Source organism: Macaca fascicularis, chromosome 4 (assembly GCF_037993035.2).
Source record: "Macaca fascicularis isolate 582-1 chromosome 4, T2T-MFA8v1.1".
In the NCBI taxonomy this organism is placed as follows: domain Eukaryota; kingdom Metazoa; phylum Chordata; class Mammalia; order Primates; family Cercopithecidae; genus Macaca; species Macaca fascicularis.
Window position 1 is genome coordinate 22,742,267 of NC_088378.1, and position 22,462 is coordinate 22,764,728.

The window sequence follows — 22,462 nt, forward strand, 5'->3', positions numbered from 1 at the left end:
AAGCATTTCAGATAAGGGATATTCAATATGTACTGGGTATTTTATTTCTTCTAATAATTATGTCTATTTAAAATATTTAGGTATGTAGTTATTTCTATCTGGGTAAGTACCAAAGAATAAACATATGGAACTGGTGATTTGGCCAAATCTTGACAGACGGTACTAAAATGGAAAATGGATTAATTGATTAGCACAAATAATAGGATGTATGGTGGGCACAAATTATAACCAGGTAGAAGGTGGCATCGGCAGTCACACGCAATGACCAAGGAAGACAGACAATTCAACATGTACCTTAAAATATGAATTACTCGGTGTCCTGAAGAGACAAGGTAACTATGAAAATTAAATCTCTCATCACTAAAATTGAAACCTCTAAAACCGAAATTCCCAATAAATAATACAAATATTTTGAATAACATAACAGATCAAAATACCCTAATGACATGCCAATACATTAGGTACTGTCAGCCATGCAAAACCTAATACATAAATACTGCAAAAGATACCAAGTTTCAGACAAAAATTACTAAGAAACGGACTTAAAAATTTACCATTAAAAAAAGTCAGCTCCACACTGTGGCTTAGGTTTGAGTCACCCTTATCTAAATAATCAGACCACGCCCAGATCAAGATTCAACTGGTCAAAAACCCATTTCCATTCCTTTTCCTTTAGTTCTAGTAAGAACACTGAAACCCAGGAAAGCAATAAAGCTGAAAGATTAGGAATATAATAAGAATCATAGGATACTGGGAAGTTATTAAACAGGTGCAGAAATAATACATTTTATAATCATTGTTTATGCATATCTTTTATCAGCTGTTTAAGGTGTTTCAAACTTCAGAGAATGATACTCATTATGGCCAGTCATTTCAAGACTCAGTCACACTAAACTTCTATTTACAGTTTAACATTTTTTAGAAAATTCTATTAGTGAATTTTAGAATGTTTACATGCTTAAGAAAAACTGGATTTTCTAAATTTGTTTTCTTTGCATGAATTTAATGAAGTGAAAATTAAACAAAATACATATAGTTTTGAGTAGTCTATGTCGGAAAGTCCCTTTGACAATTAAACAATCAGGTTACAAATTCACACTTCAGAAGAGAAAGTCCATAATTATAGAATCCTAATAACCCTTATTAGAATCCAAAGGAATAAGTGATTTTAAAAGCACATAGAAAGACAAAGCTTGAGGTTATCTGTTCTTACCAAAAACAGTACATAATTTTCTTGGTTTTAAAGACAAGTGAATCACAACTTAGTAGGAATCACATTTCCATATTAACCAGCTGGGTAGATGAGACATGATGTTTGATTGAGACTACCACATACTCTCTCTTCTTCATTTATTTTATTTTTAGAGACAGGATCTTGCTCTGTCACCCAGGCTGGAATACAGTGGCGTGACCACAGCTCACTGTAACCCTGAACTCCTGGGCTTAAGCAATCCTCCTGCCTCAGCCTCCCAAGTAGCTGGGCCTACAGGAGTGAGCCACTGTGCCTGGCCCATACTCTCTCTTCTTCTAATCACAGTATTTTACTTGGTTGAAGGTAGGTCCCCAAGAGAACAAAGAATCTGAAGCACAAAATGTCGGCTCAAGAAAGAAAGGACAACTCAGAAGGTCAGTACTTCAGAAACGTACTGTTTGACCAGCCGCCAGATCTTTAAGAATATCATGGAATTGTAAGGATGCCTCTCAAAGAAAGAAAACCGTTAGTCACAATTAACCTGATCCACACAAATCAACACAAAAATAATACTAGAAAAATAGTCTGATTTTGGCAAATCATCCAAGTGATTATTATATTCACTGTACTTAGCCCATTCCAGGTGAAAATACAAAAAAAAAAAGTAAAAAAAGAGTTCATCTGCCTTGTTAGATTTATGAGTGATATCTTCTCGGCATTTGCTCCTGAGTGAATGAAAGAAGAAATTAATCAAGGGAAGACCCTCTCCCCCTTAAAAACAAAACAACAAACAAAAAACAGAAAGTACTCCATTTGTAAAATTAAGCACAGCATAATTAACTCAGCTCAGCTGCTGGTATCACACTGGCCTCAACTGATTATACAACTTTTTAAGTCATGAAGATTAACCTGAAATTAGAAAGCCTTATGGGGAAGCTGGTATTCAGAGTGATCCTCAATATGGCCAATCGTTCTATACATTTATAAACACCATACTGATATCGTGAAGGTCCTCTGTGGATTTGGAGAAGGTGAGATTTGACCAGAAAGCTTTTCCCAATTATGACTTTTTTCTCATCTCTTCATCCCAGTCACAATCGAATGCTTCATCACCTAGTTCTGGTAAAGTGAAGAGGGATTCTTTGGAAACAATCAGTTTCTCGGTGGACCTATGGAGCTGAAAAGATTTCCTTTTACTGACACTCACGGGAGCTGTGGTTGTAGGAGGGGAGCTTGGGCCTCTGGCACCTCGGTTCTTCCTTTCAGGAGGAGGGGATTTTGATTTGGATTCCAATGGGGGAGTAAAGCAGAAGTTTGCCAATTTGGCTAATGTGCAGGCATGAACCTTGCCGCTTTTATTACTGCCTGAAACCTCTTCCTCTTTGTCTCTCTCACAAGTAAGATGAGCACACCCAGTCTTGTTCCCAAGCTCTAATTCAGGCTGAATAATCCTCTTCTCAGGGGCACACATCACCTTCTCTCTTCGTCCGTGTTTCTCTGGTGGCTGCTGCGACACCTCCTTTGTCTCATCCTGCAGCTGATCAGAGATACGGTATCCTGGGGTAGATGTCAACTTTTCTGGACGCTTCACTGGCAGGGCTGCGTCTCTTCTTGTTCTATGCTGGGAAATTTTAGGACTATGAACTGCTATTTTAGTTGCACCAGGTGACACATGGCCGTGATCTTCAAAGGAGTGGATCAGTTTTGACTTCTGTTTGAAAGTAAATTTTGCCAGTTTGGCCACAGGGGAACCTGGAGGCTTAACATTTTCAATTGCAGGCTCTTCCACTTGCGCCAGGGATTTCGGTCTCTTTCTTTTGGGTGAGTCCAGCATTCTGTCTGGCCTATGTACAGGAGTGGACTGAGGATGGGAAGGGACTGTGCACTGTGCAGGCACCCTGGTGCTATTTCTGCACAACTTCTGGGCCCTCTCCTTGCACAGCTTCTGCAGGTTCCTAGGGACATGATGAGTCAGTACTGAGTCTGGTTTATCAGCAGAGACTGCTTCAGAATCTAGTGCTAGCCTTTTTTTCTTGTTACCCTCCACATTGTCTGGCCTCCATGGAGCACCTGTCTCTCCTGGTGATGGAAGCAACTCAACATCCACTATGTTCCTTTGGCCTGGCTCACTCTTCTCCTTACCCTGAGATGTGCTGTTAGAGATCTTTGAAGCCATATTTTCTCCAGATGTTTTGGGATGAGGAGACACAAGAACAGTGTTTTTAGGTTCACTCTGATGAGTTGCCATGAAATCAAACCAATCTAAACTGTCATCTCTGCTATTTTTGTGGTCAGTTGAATGTTTCCTACTTGTTGATCTATTAGGCTCCAGATACGCTGGGGGATCTAGAACTGGGCTTCCCTCGGGGCTGCCTCCAGGAGAGGAGATATGCGTGCTACAGTTGATTTCCTGCTGTGATGAAGTTCTGAAGTTTGATTCTTCCCCTGGACCATTTCTCAAGGATCCTGGAGTAGTCTCCACCTCCAATACCGGTGGTTGGGATTGGTGCACATTCTGATTCTGTAACCTGTAGCAGAGACAAATAAATAAAACATGTCTTGAAGGGAAGAGAATTTGTGCTAACCTATTCATTTCTTTAGTCTCTGAGATACCATCTTAAAGATTTAAGTCCCACATAATTCCAAGTTAATATCAAATACAACCTCCTAGAGCAGCAGAATGAAATAATCCTTTTTTAAATCAATACACAATTTACATACTCAGATAAACACTAATTTAACCTAAAATTGTAGTAAAATAAAGAAAATGAAATGGGAGGTTTGCCTACATTTTGATATCTCTCCAAAAGTCCAATTCATTCATTGAAGATTGTTTGAAGATCAGTGTAAAATCCTCAGCTTTATCTCTCACGTTAAATGTTCAAATACAAGACACACTTGTTGCTACCCGCACAGTAGCTGATTGCTGACCAAGTAGGTTGTTGGTTAACTTGCTCGGTAGTCAGTTTGCAGATCAAGGAACCAAAATGAAAGACTGAGGATTATTATGTCTCACATCTCTTTACCTAGTTGAGGTACTGAGTGCATCTGAGCCTTCACCTTCCTCAGGAGTCAAGAGTCTGTGATACTTCTGTACTGGTGCTCCCACTGCCCCCTCCCATACTCATATTCATGGCAGACCTCCCCAGGCAACTGTGACAATCTTTCCTGCAAAGCCCAGGCATGTTTAAACATATGTACTGGGCAGCTACTCTTTTCTCAATTTGATACAGAATTAAAACCTATTTACCTTCTATGAATGAAGGGTATGTTCAGTGACAATCATTTTAAATATCTTGGGCATATCAGAAACTGAAATATTGCCAGAAGGACAACTTTCCTTTTGTTTTTATTTTACTTTAAGTTCTGGGATACATGTGCAGAATGTGCAGGTTTGTAACATAGGTATACATGTGCCATGGTGGTTTGCTGCATCCATCATTTAGGTTTTAAGCCCCACATGCATTAGGTATTTGTCCTAATGCTCTCTCCCCCCTTGCACCCCATCCCCCAACAGGCCCCAGTGTGTGATGTTCCCCTCCCTGTGTCCATGTGTTCTTATTGTTCAACTCCCACTTATGAGTGAGAACATGAGGTGTTTGGTTTTCTGTTTCTGTGTTAGTTTGCTGAGAATGATGGTTTCCAGCTTCATCCATGTCCCTGCAAAGGACATGAACTCATTCTTTTTTATGGCTGCATAGTATGCCATGGTGTCATATGTGCCACATTTTCTTTATCCAGTCTATCATTGATGGGCACTTGGGGTGGTTCCAAGTCTTTACTGTTGTAAACAGAGCTGCAATAAACATACATGTGCATGTGTCTTTATAGGAGAATGATTTATAATCCTTTGGGTATATACCCAGCAATGGGATGGCTGGGTCAAATGGTACTTCTAGTTCTGGATCCTTGAGCAATTGCCACACTGTCTTCCACAAAGTTGAACTAATTTACACTCCCACCAACAATGTAGAAGCGTTCCTATTTCTCCAAAGCCTAGCCACCATCTGTTGTTTCCCGACTTTTTAATGATCACCATTCTAACTGAGAATGAGATGGTATCTCATTGTGGTTTTGATTTGCATTTCTCTAATGACCACTGATGATGAGCTTTTTTTCATATCTTTATTGGCTATGTGAATGTCTTCTTTTGAGAAGTGTCTGTTCATATCCTTCACCCAGTTTTTGATGGGTTTTCTTTCTTGTAAATTTGTTTAGATTCTGGATATTAGCTCTTTGTCAGATGGACAAATTGTAAAAATTTTCTCCCATTCTGTAAGTTGCCTGTTCACTCTGATGGTAGTTTATTTGGCTGAGTAGAAGCTCTTTAGTTTAATTAGATCCCATTTGTCAATTTTAGCTTTTGTTGCAATTGCTTTTGGTGTTTTAGTCGTGAAGTTTTTGCCCATGCCTATGTCCTGAATGGTATTGCCTAGGTTTTCTTCTAGGGTTTTTATGGTTTCAGGTTTAAAATTCAAATCTTAAACCATCTTGAATTAATTTTTGTATAAGGTGTAAGGAGGGAGTCCAGTTTCTGTTTTCTGCATATGGCTAACCAGTTTTCCCAGCACCATTTATTAAATAGGAAATCCTTTCCCCATTGCTTGTTTTTGTGAGGTTTGTCGAAGATCAGATGGTTGTAGACATGTGATGTTATTTCTGAGGCCTCTGTTCTGTTTCACTGGTCTATATATCTCTTTTGGTATCAGTACCATGCTGTTTTGGTTACTGCAGCCTGTAGTATAGCCTGAAGTCAGGCAGCATGATGCCTCCAGCTTTGTTCTTTTTGCTTAGGATTGTCGTGGCTATATAGGCTCTTGGTTCCATATGAAATTTAAAGTAGTTTTTCCTAGTTCTGTGAAGAAAGTCAATGGCAGCTTGATGGGAATAGCACTACATCTATAAATTACTTTAAGCAATATAGCTATTTTCATGATATTGATACTCCCTATCCATGAGCATGAGCATGGAATGTTTTTCCATTTGTTTCTGTCCTCTCTTATTTCCTTGAGCAGTGGTTTGTAGTTCTCCTTGAAGAGGTCTTCATGTCCCATGTAAGTTGTATTGCTAAGTATTTTATTTTCTTCGCAGCAATTGTGAATGGGAGCTCACTGATGATTTGGCTCTCTGTTTGTCTATTTTTGGTGTATAGAAATACCTGTGATTGGTGCACATTGATTTTGTATCCTGAAACTTTGCTGAAGTTGTTTCTCAGCTTAAGGAGTTTTTGGGTGAGATGATGGGGTTTTCTAATATACAATCATGTCATCTGCAAACAGAGACAATTTATCTTCCTTTCTTCCTATATGAATACCCTTTATTTATTTCTCTTGCCTGATTGCTCTGGCCAGAACTTCCAATACTATGTTGAATAGGAGTGGTGAGAGAGGGCATCCTTGTCTTGGGCCAGTTTTCAGGGGGAATGCTTCCAGCTTTTGCCCATTCAGTATGATATTGGCTGTGGGTTTGTCATAAATAGCTCTTATTATTTTGAGATACTTTCCATCAATACCTAGTTTATTGAGTTTTTAGCATGCAGGGGTGTTGAATTTTATTGAAGGCCTTTTCTGCATCTATTGAGATAATCATGTGGTTTTTGTCATTGGTTCTGTTTATGTGATGGATTATGTTTATTGATTTGTGTATGTTGAACCAGCCTTGCATTCCAGGGATGAAGCCGACTTGAACATGGTGGATAAGCTTTTTGATGTGCTTCTGGATTCAGTTTGCCAGTATTTTATTGAGGATTTTCACATCAATGTTCATCAGGGATATTGGCCTGAAATTTTCTTTTTTTATTGTGTCTCTGCCAGGTTTTGGAATCAGGATGATGTTGGCCTCATAAAATGAGTTAGCGGGGAGTCTCTCTTTTTCTACTGTTTGGAATAGTTTCAGAAGGAATGGTACCAGCTCCTCTTTGTACCTCTGTGGTACAGATTTGGCTGTGAATCCATCTGGTACTGGGCTTTTTTTGGTTGGTAGACTATTAATTACTGCCTCACTTTCAGAACTTGTTATTGGTCTATTCAGGGATTCAACTTCTTCCTAGTTTAGTCTTGGGAGGGTGTATGTGTCCAGAAATTTATCCATTTCTTCTAGATTTTCTAGTTTATTTGCATAGAGTTGTTTATCGCATTCTCTGATGGTAGTTTGTATTTCTGTGGGATCAGTGCTGATATCCTCTTTATCATTTTTTATTGTGTCTATTTGATTCTTCTCTCTTTTCTTCTTTGTTAGTCTGGCTAGTGGTCTATCTATTTTATGAATCTTTTCAAAACACCAGCTCCTGGATTCATTAATTTTTTGAAGGTTTTTTTGTCTCTATCTCCTTCAGTTCTGCTCTGATCTTAGTTATTTATTGTCTTCTGCCAGCTTTTGAATTTGTTTGCTTTCGCTTCTCTAGTTCTTTCAATTGTGATGTTAGAGTGTCAATTTTAGATCTTTCCCGCTTTCTCTTGCAGGCATTTTAGTGCTATAAATTTCCCTCTGAAGACTGCTTTAGCTGTGTCCCAGAGATTCTGGTAAGTTGTGTCTTTGTTTTCATTGGTTTCAAATAACTTACTTATTGCTGCCTTAATTTCGTTATTTTCCCAGCAGTCATTCAGGAGCAGGCTGTTCAGTTTCCATGTAGTTGTGCAGTTTTGAGTGAGTTTCTTAATCCTGAGTTCTAATTTGATTGCACTGTGGTCTGAGAGAGTGTTTGTGATGATTTCTGTTCTTTTGTATTTCCTGAGGAGTGTTTTACTTCCAATTATGTGGTTGATTTTAGAATAAGTCCTATGTGGTGCTGAGAAGAATGTATATTCTGTTGATTTGGCGTGGAGAGTTCTGTAGATGTCTATTAGGTCCACTTGGTCCAGAGCTGAGTTCAAGTCCTGAATATCCTTGTTAATTTTCTGCCTCATTGATCTGTATAATATTGACAGTGGGGTGTTAAAGTCTCCCACTGTTATTGTGTGGGAGTCTAAGTTTCTTTGTAGGTCTCTAAGAACTTGTTTTATGAATCAGGGTGCTTCTGTATTGGGTGCATATATATTTAGGATGGTTAGCTCTTCTTGTTGCATTGATCCCTTTACCATTATGTAGTGCCCTTCTTTGTCTTTTTTGATCTTTGTTGGTTTAAAGTCTGTTTTATCAGAGACTAGGATTGCAACCCCTGCTTTTTGTTGCTTTCCATTTGCTTGGTAAATATTTCTCCATCCCTTTATTTTGAGCCTATGTGTGTCTTTGCACGTAAGATGGGTCTCCTGAATACAGCACACTGGTGGGTCTTAACTCTTTATCCAATTTGCCACTCCGTGTCTTTTAATTGGGGCATTTAGCCCATTCATGTTTAAGGTTAATATTGTTATGTGTGAATATGATCCTGTTATCATGACACTAGCTGGTCAATTTGCACATTAGTTGATGCAGTTTCTTCATAGCATCGATGGTCTTTACAATTTGGTATGTTTTTGCAGTGGCTGGTATCGGTTTTTCCTTTCCATTTTTAGAGCTTCCTTCAGGAGCTCTTGTAAAACAGGCCTGGTGGTTACAAAATATTTCAGCATTTGCTTGTCTGTCAAGGATTTTATTTCTCCTTCACTTATGAAGCTTAATTTGGCTGGATGTGAAATTCTGGGTTGAAAATTCTTTTAAGAATGTTGAATATTGCCCCCCCCCCCCCTTCTGGCTTGTAGGGCTTCTGCAGAGAGATCCGCTGTTAGTCTGATGGGCTTCCCTTTGTAGGTAACCTGACCTTTCTCTCTGGCTGCCCTTAACTTGTTTCCTCCATTTCAACCTTGGTGAATCAGATGAGTATATGTCTTGGAGTTGCCCTTCTTGAAGAGTATCTTAGTGGTGTTCTCTGTATTTCCTGAATTTGAATGTTGGCTTGTCTTGCTAAGTTGGGGAGGTTCTCCTGGAAAATATCCTGAAATGTGTTTTCCAACTTGGTTCCATTCTCCCCATCACTTTCATGTATACCCATCAATCGTAGGTATGGTCTTTTCACACAGTCCCATATTTCTTGGAGGCTTTATATGTTCCTTTTCATTCTTTTTTCTTTTCCTAATCTTGTCTTCATGCCTTATTGTATTTTCTTTTCCTAATCTTGTCTTCATGCCGTATTGTAAGTTGATCTCCAATCTCTGATATCCTTTCTCCGGCTTGATTGATTTGTGTACTGATACTTGTGTATGCTTCATGAAGTTCTCGTGCTGTGTTTTTCAGCTTCATCAGGTCATTTATGTTTCTCTCTAAACTGGTTATTCTAGTTAGCAGTTCCTGTAATTTTTTATCAAGGTTCTTAGCAACCTTGCATTGGGTTAGAACATGCTCCTTCAGCTTGGAGGAGTTTGTTATTACCCACCTTCTGAAGCCTACTTCTGTCAATTTGTCAGTCTCATTCTCTGTCCAGTTTTGTGCCCTTACTGGAGAGGAGTTGCAATCATTTGGAGAAGAGGCATTCTTGTTTTTGGAATTTTCAGCATTTTTGCACTGGTTTTTCCTCATCTTTGTGGATTTATCTACCTTTGATCTTTGAGCTGATGACCTTTGGATGGGGTTTTTGTGTGGGGGTCCTTTTTGTTGATGTTGATGTTTTCACTTTCTGTTTGTTAGTTTTTCTTCTAACAGTCAGGCCCCTCTTCAGCAGGTCTGCTACAGTTTGCCAGAGGTCCACTCCAAACCCTGTTTGCCTGGGTGTCAGCAAAGATTGCTGCCTGCTCCTTCCTCTGGAAGCTTCGTCCCAGAGGGGCACCAGCCTGATGCCAGCCAGCGCTCTCCTATATGAGGTGTCTGTTGACTCCTGTTGGGAGGTCTCTCCCAGTCAGGAGGCACGGGGGTCAGGGACCAACTTGAGGAGGCAGTTTGTCCCTTAGCAAAGTGTGCTGGGAGAATCCTACTAGTTAGGATTAGCTGCTCTCTTCAGAGCCGGCAGGCAGGTAAGTTTAAGTCTGCTGAAGCAGCACCCACAGTTGCCCCTTTCCCCAGGTGCTCTGTCCCGAGGAGATGGGAGTTTTATCTGCAAGCCCCTGACTGGGGCTCCTTTCTTTCAGAGATGCCCTGCCCAGTGAAGAGGAATCTAGAGAAGTAATCTGGCCCACAGCCACTTAGCCACGCTGTGGTAGATTCCACCCAATCCAAACCTCCTGGCCCCCTTGGCACTGTCAGAGGAAAACCGCCTACTCAAGCCTCAGTAATGGGGGACACTCCTCCCCCTACAAGCTCGATCATCCCAGGTCGACTTCAGAATGCTGTGCTGGCAGCGAGAATTTCAAGCCAGTGGTTCTTAGCTTGCTGGGCTCCATGGGAGTGGGACACCCTGAGTGAGCCCACTTGGCTCCCTGGCATCAGCCCCCTTTCTAGGGGAGTGAATGCTTCTGTCTTGCTGGGGTTCCAGGTGCCACTAGGGTACGAAAAAAACTCCTGAAGCTAGCTCAGTGTCTGCCCAAACTGCCGCCCAGTTTTGTGCTTGAAACCCGGAGCCCTGGTGGTGTAGCCTTGTGAGGGAATCTCCTGATCTGTGGATTGCAAAAACCATGGGAAAAGCATAGCATCCAGGCTGGGTAGCATAGTACCTCACCGCTTCCCTTGGCTGGGGGAGGGAAGTCTCCTGGCTCCTTGTATGTCCAGAGTGAGGTGACGCCCCACCCTGCTTCTGCTCACCCTCTGTGGGCTGCACCCCCTGCCTAAGCATTAGTCCCAATGCAATGAACTGGGTACCTCAGCTGGAAATGCAGAAATCACCCACCTTCTGCACTGATCTCGCTGGGAGCTGCAGACCGCAGCTGTTCTTATTCGGCCATCTTGCCAGATCTCATATTTTCATTTCAAATTTCCATTTGGTCATGAGGGAGGATGACTTCCTAATAAGGACTGTAGTTCCCTACAAGTAGGTCCTTTAGAAGCCCTTCCTGACAACCTAGAAATGCCTTTTTCTTATAAAGTACAATATGATCCCTCTTCTATGCGCTCACTTTGGAAAGATATTATACCAGAAAGCAGATGAGTAAGTTATTCTAAAATTCATGTATAATCATAGAAAATATAAGGAAATACCTTATATTTAAATATATTTAAATACATTAAAATGTTAATTGTACGTATCTCTGGGAAATAAGATTACATGTGATTTTTTGTTTTCTAATTTCACTGCTACTTATAAAAAACATGCTTTACCTTCATAATCAGAAAAAGGCCCCCACAATTATTGTAAACATATTGGGTTACATTCATTCATAGTAGGTTTGCAAGTATCAGTAAGCAAACCCATGTTCGTTTTTACTAATTTGAGTTACAACCAAACAAAAAAGCAAATAGCTTTCAAAATTACTACTACCTAGCATACTTTTCAGCATCAAATTGAGGTCAGGGATACTGATAATTGTTAAAAATCTGTAAAAATCTCCTAAAAGATGAGAATAAGTTAGGGTAGACTAAGTTAGCCCTATTATTTCAGTCTCTCTCTCTTTTTTTTTTTTTTTGAGATGGAGTTTCACTCAATCTCAGCTCGCTGCATCCTCCGCCTCCCGGGTTCAAGCAATTCTCCTGCCTCAGCTTCCTGAGTAGCTGGAATTAGAGGCGCCCGCCAACATGCCCAGCTAATTTTTGTATTTTTAGTAGAGACAGCGTTTCACCATGTTGGCCAGGCTGGTCTTGAACTCCTGAACTCAAGTCGACTGCCCACCTTGGCCTCCAAAAGTGCTGGGATTACAGGTGTGAGCCACTGTGCCCCACCTGCATTCTGTTTTGAGGTGGATAGAATGGCCGAGTCAGACTGTCACCAGTATAAAGTATAAAGCATTTTCTGGAAATAAAGCATGATAAAACTATAAATGGTTTCATTATAATTATCTCCTTAAGGAACAGAGAACGCTTTCCAAAACAGTAAAAACCCATATGCTGGTTAGGTTTTTTCTCACTTGATAAGATTGGCATTAGATTGTGTCTTGGAGGTAATTCACTTTCATTTGCACAGTACCTGGTTTTGTTGCTTTCAGGAGGATCAACATCAGAACATGCCTCTACATTATAAATAAATACCAGTAGAAAATAACATTTTAAGGCAGAATCCTATCTTTCAGATTGTCAAATACTCTCACTTCTTTCCTTTCTTTCCTCCAGGAGGGTCATTTTAAATTTGGGAAGTCTAATTGCCATCTTTCTAACACATAACAACGATTCTGAGCCTCACTTTTTCTTCTTTTCTGAATGCAGCACACGTCAGTTTCTGGTAGCTTAGATCCATCAAAATGAGCAGCCTCTCCAAAAGCAAAGCCAAGCCCAGGAGTGGCTTGAAAAGAATCAGCTACATCAAACCATAAACAACCCAAAGGAATAACTTTGGTCTAGGCACGATGCTCTGGATCATAAAATGAGCCAGGAGACCAAAAGAAAGAGGGGTGAATTTTATATGAAGTGCAAGTTTACTGCAGTCTGGCACCTGGCTATTAGCAGGATAATGCCCATCCCCACACTTCCCCAGGAAGGCTGTGCTGAAGTTTCAAAAATTAGAAAGAGAAGGCTGCTGTGAGAAGGAAAAATTCTCAAGGTTTTTTTGTTTTGTTTTGTTTTGTTTTAATGTAGTCAACAATCTCAATGTGGTCCCAAATTCTTGGCAGCTGTTTCACTTTCTCATGTACTTCATTCACTAGACCCCAGCTTTGAGACCAACACCAGTAAGAGCTGCAGGTCAATTATTAAGCCATTTACACTGATCATGAAGACACCAAAAAATGGATAAACTTGCCATTCCTCACTCCTATTTCTCAGGCTCACACTCAAAGCCTAGGTTTTTGGAAGTCCACGTATTTCGGGAATATAAAGTTTGGGCAAAATTTTTTTGGTAGAGTCCACATTCACACGAAGGCGTGTGACACGTTTTTTCCCATGTGTCCTCCTTGTCTATTAGTCACATTTTAATGAGTCATTAGAAAGGTAAGTTTTGAAATGTTGTTTCTGTCATTGCTGAGTTGTTATCTCAAGATAGCCAACACAATGTGGAGCAAAGACAAGCTATCCCCACCAAGCCTGCCTGAATGTCTGATACCCAGAAAAGTGAACACTAAAATGCTGGTGGGAGTGGTATTTGTGGTCACTGAGTTTTGGAGCAGTTGATTATACAGCAGTACATAACTGAAACAGTCCTCTACAGATAGTATCTGCCTGTCCTAATAACTTACTGACCCAACACCTGATAGATAGATTTTTCCACTTAAGGCACACTTCCTTTGTTTCACTAAATGCCAAACAAGGATTTTCCATTATATGCCTTTCTGGGTTTTCATTCCTCACCTTTCAAGTCTTCTAAGCTCTTCACTCAAGAGGCTCTGCAGCTCTAGCTTTTCCAGAATAAGTTCACACTGTCTCTGATACTGCTCTCCAGGGTTTTCAGGAAACGAAGTGTGGAGGGCATTCACACCTCCTAGCAGTGCACCTCCCTGAAGGGGTGAGAACATACCAGGAGAGTCACCAGGCCAGCCTGCATAGCGGTAAGTACACTCTAGGGACCAGCAATCCCCGGGGGCTAAGACCGCCCTTTACACCCCTATGTTGAGTATGAAAATCACTTGGGGGCCTTTTTCAACTTTCTAGAGTTCACTCCCCCAGTTCTTGGTGGCAATCATTGCTCTAGGAAGCTATACTGTCACTGGTGGGCTATGAACATCCCTTGGATGTGTTGAGGGAAAAAAAAGGATCGAGGCCCACTACTTTACATCAATGGGCCAAAGCAACACCACCCATGCAGCAGACGTCTCCAGGACACTGTTTCCTCTTTGTTTAAATGGTTACCTTTGGATCTAGTTCCAGGAATCACTAGGTCTAGAATATGATCATTTTAATAACTTTTGATATGTTAATAAAGTGTCCTTTTTTTAAAAAAAAGAAAGTTTGTAATTAGGATAAAAATTAGGTACACAAAATATCCTTACCTGCATTGAGGACTCCATGACTGACACCACCGTAATAGCATCCTCCAGAGTCACAGTATCACGAAACATCAGGCGTGCATGAGCTAAGAAAACAAAGCACATTTGTTTTTTAGGAATATCTGAGGTGAGAAATGTAATTCTCTAATCTCCCCCTCCACGCCATTTGTATTTTATGAATGAGCTATTAATAACAAAACAATTTTACTAGAACAAGCACAAAAGTCAACATTCAGCTAGCTTTAAGGTTGTTTCTATAAAGAGCCTAATCCTTCTGTGTAGCCCACACAATTCTGCATATTTATATGAAAAAGTAATCTGGGCTCCAGCAAAGAAAGGGGCTATATAAACATACATTTAATATTCAGCAACTTTAGTCCTCACTTTCTAGTCTTTTACAAAACTACACAAAATTAAAACTCATTTTTCATATCTGGCACTCCTCTTTATGATCTATGAGCTTTTCAAAGCTACCAAAGAAGCAATTCTAAATTCTGAGTATTTCTTGCCCTAATATTAGCTATACATCCTTGAAAAAAGAAAGTCCATTTGTTTTACAGTACTTTTTATTAAGCTTGTATTATTTTATTTTATTATTCAGTTCATGTGAATTCTTTTTTTAGATTTAAACAAAAGCTAAAATGTAAAAGCCAATGTTAGAAGAAAAGAATTAAGATACATGTTAGCTACATGTATGTATGTAATGGGGCAGGGCATGGCATTGTCAAGTTGGTTGTTATAACGACAGGGGTGGACTGCAACTAGCAATTACTGAGCAAGAACCAGTGATGCTACATGGGAAACAATTCCAAACAAGAAACTGTCCCACTCAAAATGCTAACAGAGTTGCCACTGAGAAACAAAATATCAGAAATAAGGCTTTCTAAGTGAATGGTATATTAAGTTCTAGGAGGTCCTGAGAAGCACAAAGATTCCTCTTTCTTAATGACACCACATTCCAGTCAATACTCATCACCTGTCCTCAGATGAGCAGCGATCTCATGGCTCAGAGCCTTTATTTTTAAGTGACTATGAGCACCTTAGAGTGGGGGTTATTCTCATTCATCTTTGAATCCATGGTGCCAAGCCCCTTGCCTTGCACACAGGCAGCATTCAATACAAGCATCATTTGCTGAATGAAACAGACCTTCTGCTAATCGTATCAAGCTCTCCAACAGGCGAATGGTGGTCCGGGCAGCGTTCCGGGAATCACTCTGCCTTTGCATCTGGTAGTACCGAAGAAGAACTTGATTGCCCACATCAGACAGTGTGGGCTGCAGATTCCTTATGAGGCAGAAATAGGTTTTCATCTTTTCCATGCTCCAGAGCTTCTCTGATTTGCTTGGGTAACCTGTATATATCAGGTGTTGGGTCAGTAAGTTCTTAGGACAGGCAAACATCTCATTTTAAGGATTTTTATAAAGTTCTGGTACTTATTTGTTAAAAGTAACCTTCATGTTTTGTGGTTATTGAAATCTAGACTTGTCTGCATAGCACACAATTTTAGAAAAAAACAGTCTTATGATCTAAGCTTAATAAACGTAAGCTTCCCACCTTTATTAAAAATTATTCAGAATAATTCTGTTCTGCTCAGTAATCAATAATATTCGAGTAAACCTATTCTTTTTTTTTTTTTTTGAGATGAAGTCTTGCTCTGTCGCCCAGGCTGGAGTGCAGTGGTGCGATCTCTATTCACTGCAACCTCTACCTCCTGGAATCAAGCAATTCTCCTGCCTCAGCCTCCGCAGTAGCTGGGATTACAGGTGTGCACCACCATGCCCAGCTAATTTTTGTACTTTAGTAGAGACGGGGTCTCACCATGTTGGCTAGGCCGGTCTTAAACTCCTGACCTCAGGTCATCCACCTGCCTCAGCCTCCCAAAGTGCTGGGATTACAGGCGTAAGCCACCATGCCCGGCCTGAGAAAATCTAATTTAAAGAGAACCCTACATTTAGACATTTGTTTCACATTCATTCTGGTTTTCTTTATGTGCAAGAGGCGAGCGGTAATTCCGTATCGTAAGGTTGCCCCCTTTCATCATAAGGGACATATTTACAAACAACTTTATTCTCCTTAGTGGCAGGTAGAGAAAGGCCCTTTTCCTTCAACTCATATTCTGAGGCCCTGTAAGTGGCTCCTTTCACTGCTTTCTGTCTAAGCTTTTCTCTATTGCCTGGTACTACATAGCCTACCTTGGGTATTTATTTAATTTTCTTGAAAGGGAATTTCTTTAAGTTATAGCTAATCTCTCTTTGTTACTTTGAATGCTTTGTCTGTCTTCACATACCTTTATTTTCCAAGATAAAGGAGGAAATGATACGATCCCAGTCTTCATTCTTGGTATCAAGCAAAATCAGGATCAGGTCAAATCGACTTAAGAGTGGGCTGCCGAGAGCAATGTTCACAGACACGGACTCCTGGGGGTCATACTGGCCTTTGGGGTTCGTTGCTGCCAGGATGGTGGTCCTTGTGTTCAGCTTGCACACGAGGCTGCCAAGAGAGACAGTACAATGCACTGACTGTGAGGTTCAGATAAAATGCAAGATTACAGCTGTTAATAAAATGGGGCTGCTCTTGCACCTTGAAAATCTACGAACTCCTATGAAAGAAAATGTTGAATGACAGGAGATATCACAAACATCAACTTCCAACAAAGTATACTGAAACTATTCTACCTTAAAGAGAAGTAACTGTTCAATAAACACTTTTTATACCCCTGCTATGAGCAGACCGCTCTGCTAAGTGCTAGGAAGTATCCAAAATTAAACCAAACTCTTCTTAAGGGGCTTGCAATCTACTAGCTATATTGTAATACAAGGCAGAATATGGTTAAGTTCTAAAAGAATAAAGTTCCCAGGGGAAATAGGGATGATGTGTATTCATCTATGTGGATAGAAAAGATGAACAGAGAAGCACTGTGAAGCAGCTTTTGAACTGAGCCTTTCAAGACATCTGGACATTTTTAGGTGGAGAAAGACATGCATTTGCAGAGGGGGTGATGGTAGAGAGTGAGGATGACTCTGGAGAATAGTGACTGGTTGAAGCAAAAACTTTGTGTATTCACTCATTTTGTTTTGATTTTTCTAAACATGAAAGAAACAAAAAAGAGAAAGAAAGAGGGAGGGAAAGGAAATCAGAAAATATAAGGATTGATTTGGCATTGAGGTTTTGAGGAGCCATTGTGAAGGGAAGTCTGATGAGGACTGGGTTGGTGGGTGGGTTGGACAGGGTAGGACTGTGGACAGGAGGCAGGGTAGGGCTCTAGTATAATGGTCCAGTAGAGGGGCAAGGTAGTCCTAAATGGAGCATGGCAGGATAGGGATGGATGTGACATAACTTAGATATTGTTTTTAAACTAATTAATGATGGATTAGTTCTCAAAATAATGTGACATATTCACTGGCAATAACAAATGTAAAAATTGGAATCTGTAAATTTGTATGTTCTGCACTTGATGCCCATTTTTAGTTATTGTGGGATGTCTGCCTCCCAAGTCACAGCCCTATGACATCAGCTACATGTGTTACATTTGTTAATCCCTGATCTATTTCTAGCTAGCAGTTACTTCATTCCCTGAGGCTGAAAATGTTTGAGAATCTTTATTTGTGGCAAGTGGCATAAGAAGACACTCATTAAATAAGTAAGAGAAAGATAAACAAGGCATTTTTACCAAAAACTAAACTCCCTTTTAAAATATTAGTGACAAGGAAAAATTCTGGACAGTCCACATCTTATAATTTATGTGTCAAAACGGCTTTTGTAAAGACAGTTATTTAGAACTTGGAATATAAGCTGCCATAGAACAATGTAATAAGCGGTTCCTAAGAAACCCACAAAAGCACATTTAACCCACACTGAAGTGAGACTATTTGCATTTCTTATTTAAAAATGTCCACAACACTGGCAATGAAACAAAATACAATTGCATGTGACATAATTTTTATAAAATTATTTTTAATGCGAGGTCAAATGAATTGGTCATTCTTCCTCTCTCTGACCAACCAATATTTATAGGCCATTTCCTTTGTGCAAAAAGCTGTACTGAGAATCCAAAAAGGTATATATCTGATCCCTGCCTCCAATTAGTTTACAACAGAACTGCTGGGGAAAGAAGAGGTGGCGCAGAGCGCCTGCCAGATCGTAAGTGTGCAAGGAGTGCTGGTGTCAGTATCAGCATTAGTATCAGCAGGGAGAAACTTCGGTGGGGACACCTGGAAATCTATAGGGGATATAATTGGAAAGTTTTCCAGTATATGAGAAGAAAAACGAACAAAGAGAGAAAGAAGGTGGTAAATTATGCCTGAGGTAACTGGGAGAATTAATTTTCCCACTAGAAAAACTTAAGCTTAAGAATCATGCTTGTGGATCACCTGAGCTCAGGAGTTTGAGATCAGCCTAGGCAACATGGTGAAACTCCATCCCTATTAAAAATACAAAAAAATAGCCGACATGGTGGTGCACACCTGTGGTTCCAGCTGCTTGGGAGGCTGAGATGGGAGAATCACTTGAGCCTACGAGGTGGAGGTTGCAGTGAGCCAAGATTATGCCACTGCACTCACAAAGCAAGAGTCCACCTCAAAAAAAAAAAAAAAAAAAGTTGGACGGGGGGACTAACAAAAATTTGTATGCAAAGAAAAAAGGCTGTCTGAGGTGAAGTCAGCAGAAATAGGAGCAAGGAAAATACGGGAGTGGGCAGAGGAAGAGGAGATTATGAGAGATAAGTCAGGCAGATCCCTATAGCAAAGGAGGAGGACGAAGACATTGCCAGGAGGGACAGGGTGGTCTCTGGGCATTTGAAAGTGGGGAAGACCGTATATAAACCTGATGGGTACAGACCTGTGATACAAACATTTTTTAAAAAAATAAATGGGGCTTTAGAAAACAAACACAAATCCATACATACAGTCTAATCCTAAGTACACTATGTGTACTAGTGGCTCACTAAATAACTACTGAATGAATTCATAGAGTGTAAGGTAACTCATTTTTCTATCCCATATGAACTGTACATTCTTCAATATTAATAAAAATAACTACATTTTTAATATCAAGCAAGCACTGCATTAGGTTTACATAGATCATCCCTAATCATAGCAACCTGAAGGGTAGGTGCTATTATCACAAACCTAGAAATAAGGAAACTAGAAGTTCAGAAATATTAACTTCCCCAAGGTTACACTGAGAGTAGCAGAACTGAGATTCAAACCTAAATCTGCCGGGCTCCAAAATCAACGCAATTTTACTTCCAGACTGTCGATTCTGCCTGGGATTTTGGACATCAATTTATTTGCCTTACTTTATATTTTATTTTCTCTAAGAGACATGGTCTCACTCTGTTCCCCAGGCTGTAGTGCAGTGCAGCGATTACAGCTCACTACAACCTCAAACTCCTGGGCTCAAGTGATCCTCCTGTCTCTACCTCCCAAATAGCTAGGACTACAGGTGTATATCACCACGCCCAGCTGATTTTCAGACAATTTTTTGTGGAGATGGACTCTTGCTATGTTGCCCAGGCTGGTCTTGAACTCCTGGCCCCAAGAATCTTCCCGCCTTGTCCTCCCAAAGTGCTGGGATTACAAGTGTGAGCCATCGTGAGCAGCCTGTTTTTGTACTACTAAATTTGGTCTTCCTTGATTGTGATTTATTGTTACAATCCTCACATTGCCTGGTACATAGTAAATGCTTAATAAATGTACATAATTTAAATGATAAACAAAAATAAATCAGCATTTCAGAAATTCAGAATTATTTTACATTCACAGGCTGTGTCATAAAACGATGCTGATACATGTTTCTTTTGCATTAAACTTCAAGAAGTAAAAACATTCCAGTTTCTGAAAAAGCTACTTTTACATTTATTTAATCCACACATTAAACATCCTAAAAACATAGAGTAGTAACTGTTCTACTAATAGCTTGTGTAACCTAACATTCTAAAGTTAGGTTACACAAGTTATTTTTACCAGTAAAGACCCTTAAGAAAGTGCCTTTGTTTTTCTGAGGGTCTCCCATTACTCCCTTTCTGGGATGATCCTCATCTTTATTTACGGCTTTGATCACCACCTACATGCTAGTACTTCCAAATTTATCTCCAGCCTTTGGCACCGGGCGCTATATGTTCACCAAACCTTGTTTTCCCCCTGGGAATACAGCAAGATTGTATTTCCTATTCCCATTACAGTTAAGTAGGGCTATGTATCAAGTCTGGATAATGAAGTAAAGATAGAAGAACATAAACCACTTTTAGGTCTGGCCCCTAAAAGCCTTCCTGTGCAATCTTTTTCTCTCTCTCTACCAGTGGAGTACAGAAGAGGATAAGGCCCTGGAGTCAGAGAGCCACATGAGAGAAGGAGCTTGGGCCTGGAAAGATTGTCCGAGCACAGTGTACCACCCTCAATCCACATCAGATTGACATGAAAAAGAAAAACTTCCTTCTTTGGCAAAGCATTGCAGGCATGCGATGAGCACGGGTAAAAACCGACCAGTCTTCAAAGAGAAAAGGAAAGCAATAAAGACATCTCAGAAATTTGAGGTTTTGAAGTGTTACAGGAAAAAAAATTGCTTCTAGATCCCAGACAGTAAGAGGCAAATTGAAAAAAGCTTGAACAAAGGCCCAGTACATTTTCTCAGTTGTATAAAGTGACTTAGATTGAGCGAGAAATCTGCTTTAGATGGTCGTAAGGTAGCCACTGTTAAGTAATGAAGCCCACGCCTGTGTTCTTAGCAGCGCTACATACACAACAGCTGAGAGGCGGAGAAAACCCAGCCGTACACGGATGAAGGAACGGGTAAGGAAAATGTGGTCGATACATACAACGGAAAATTGTTCGGTCTTAAAAAGAAAGAAAATTCGAACACATACTACAACATGGAAGAACCTTAACCACATCATGCTAAGTGAAATAAGGCAGTTACGAAAGATAAATACTGTATGTTCCCACTCACGTGTGAAATATCTAGAGTAGTCAAATCCATAGAAACAGAAAGTAGAATGGTGGTTGCTAGGGGCTAGGAGGAGGAGGAAATGGGAGTTTTTTTTAACGGGTATAGAGTTTCAGTTTGCAAGATGGAAAGAGTCCTGGTTATTTCTTGTACAACGTGACTTATACTTTTTTTATTATTATAGTTTCAGTTCTGGGATATATGTGCAGAACGCACAGGTTTATTACATGGGTATACATGTGCCACAGTGGTGTGCTGAACCTATCAACCCATCATCCACATTAGGTATCTCTCCTAATGCTATCCCTCCCCTAGCCCCCCACCCACCGACAGGCCCCAGTGTGTGATGTTCCCCTCCCTGTGTCCATGTGTTCTCACTGTTCAACTCCCACTTATAAGTGAGAACATTCGGTGTTTGGTTTTCTGTTCCTGTGTTAGTTTGCTGAGAATGATGGTTTCCAGTTTCATCCATGTCCCATTCATCCTTTTTGTGGCTGCATAGTATTCCATGGTGTGTATGTGCCACATTTTGTTTCTCCAGTCTATCATTGATGGGCATTTGGGTTACTTCCAAGTCTTTGCTATTGTGAACACTTAGATGTGTGCATGTGTCTTTATAGTAGAACGATTTATAATCCTTTGGGTATATACCCAGTAATGGGATTGCTGGGTCAAATGGTATTTCTGGTTCTAGATCCTTGAGGAAAACATTGTCTTTCACAACGGTTGAACTAATTTACACTCCCACCAACAGTCTAAAACAGTTCCTATTTCTCCACATCCTCTCCAGCATCTGTTTCCTGAGTTTTTAATGATCACCATTCTAACTGGTGTGACATAGTGCCTCATTATGGTTTTAATTTGTATTTATCTAATGACCAGTGATGATGAGCTTTTTTTCACATTTGCTGGCCATATAAATGTCTTCATTTGAGAAGTGTCTATTCATATCCTTCACCCACTTTTTGATATGGTTGTTTTTTTCTTATAAATTTAAGTTCTTTGTAGATTCTGGATATTAGAACTTTGCAAAAATTTTGTCACATGCTGGAGGTTGCCTGTTCACTCTGATAGTTTCTTTTGCTGTGCAGAAGCTCTTTAGTTTAATTAGATCCCATTTGTCAATTTTGGCTTTTGTTGCCATTGCTTTTGGTGTTTTAGTCATGAAGTCTTTGCCCATCCCTATGTCCTGAATGTTATCACCTAGGTTTTCTACTAGGGTTTTTATGGTTTTAGGTCTTATGTTTAAGTCTTTAATCCATCTTAATTTTTGTATAAGGTATAGGAAGGGGTCCAGTATCAGTTTTCTGCATATAGCTAGTCAGTTTTCCCAACACCATTTATTACAAAAGGAGTCATTTCCCCATTGCTTGTTTTTGTCAGGTTTGTCAAAGATCAGATGGTTGTAGATGTGTGG

The 22,462-nt window shown here is 40.1% G+C and overlaps 1 protein-coding gene across 5 annotated transcripts in view; it reads right to left on the reverse strand.

Annotated features, from left to right (window-relative positions):
• Positions 1–982: 982 nt before the first annotated feature.
• The window catches only part of MCM9 (minichromosome maintenance 9 homologous recombination repair factor), a 122,354-nt gene continuing 100,874 nt past the window's right edge, over positions 983–22,462 (reverse strand). For 4 of the 5 annotated variants that reach the window (XM_005551684.5, XM_074036945.1, XM_074036946.1 and 1 more), the window contains 5 exons: positions 16,391–16,593; positions 15,251–15,454; positions 14,107–14,189; positions 13,469–13,614; positions 983–3,720 (listed from right to left, as the gene is read on the reverse strand). In XM_005551684.5, the coding sequence (XP_005551741.3) occupies positions 2,253–3,720; positions 13,469–13,614; positions 14,107–14,189; positions 15,251–15,454; positions 16,391–16,593 (2,104 nt within the window). In that variant the 3' untranslated portion in view covers positions 983–2,252. The remainder of the gene's footprint in view (positions 3,721–13,468; positions 13,615–14,106; positions 14,190–15,250; positions 15,455–16,390; positions 16,594–22,462) is intronic. The other variant, XM_045391618.3, reaches the window with a different exon arrangement.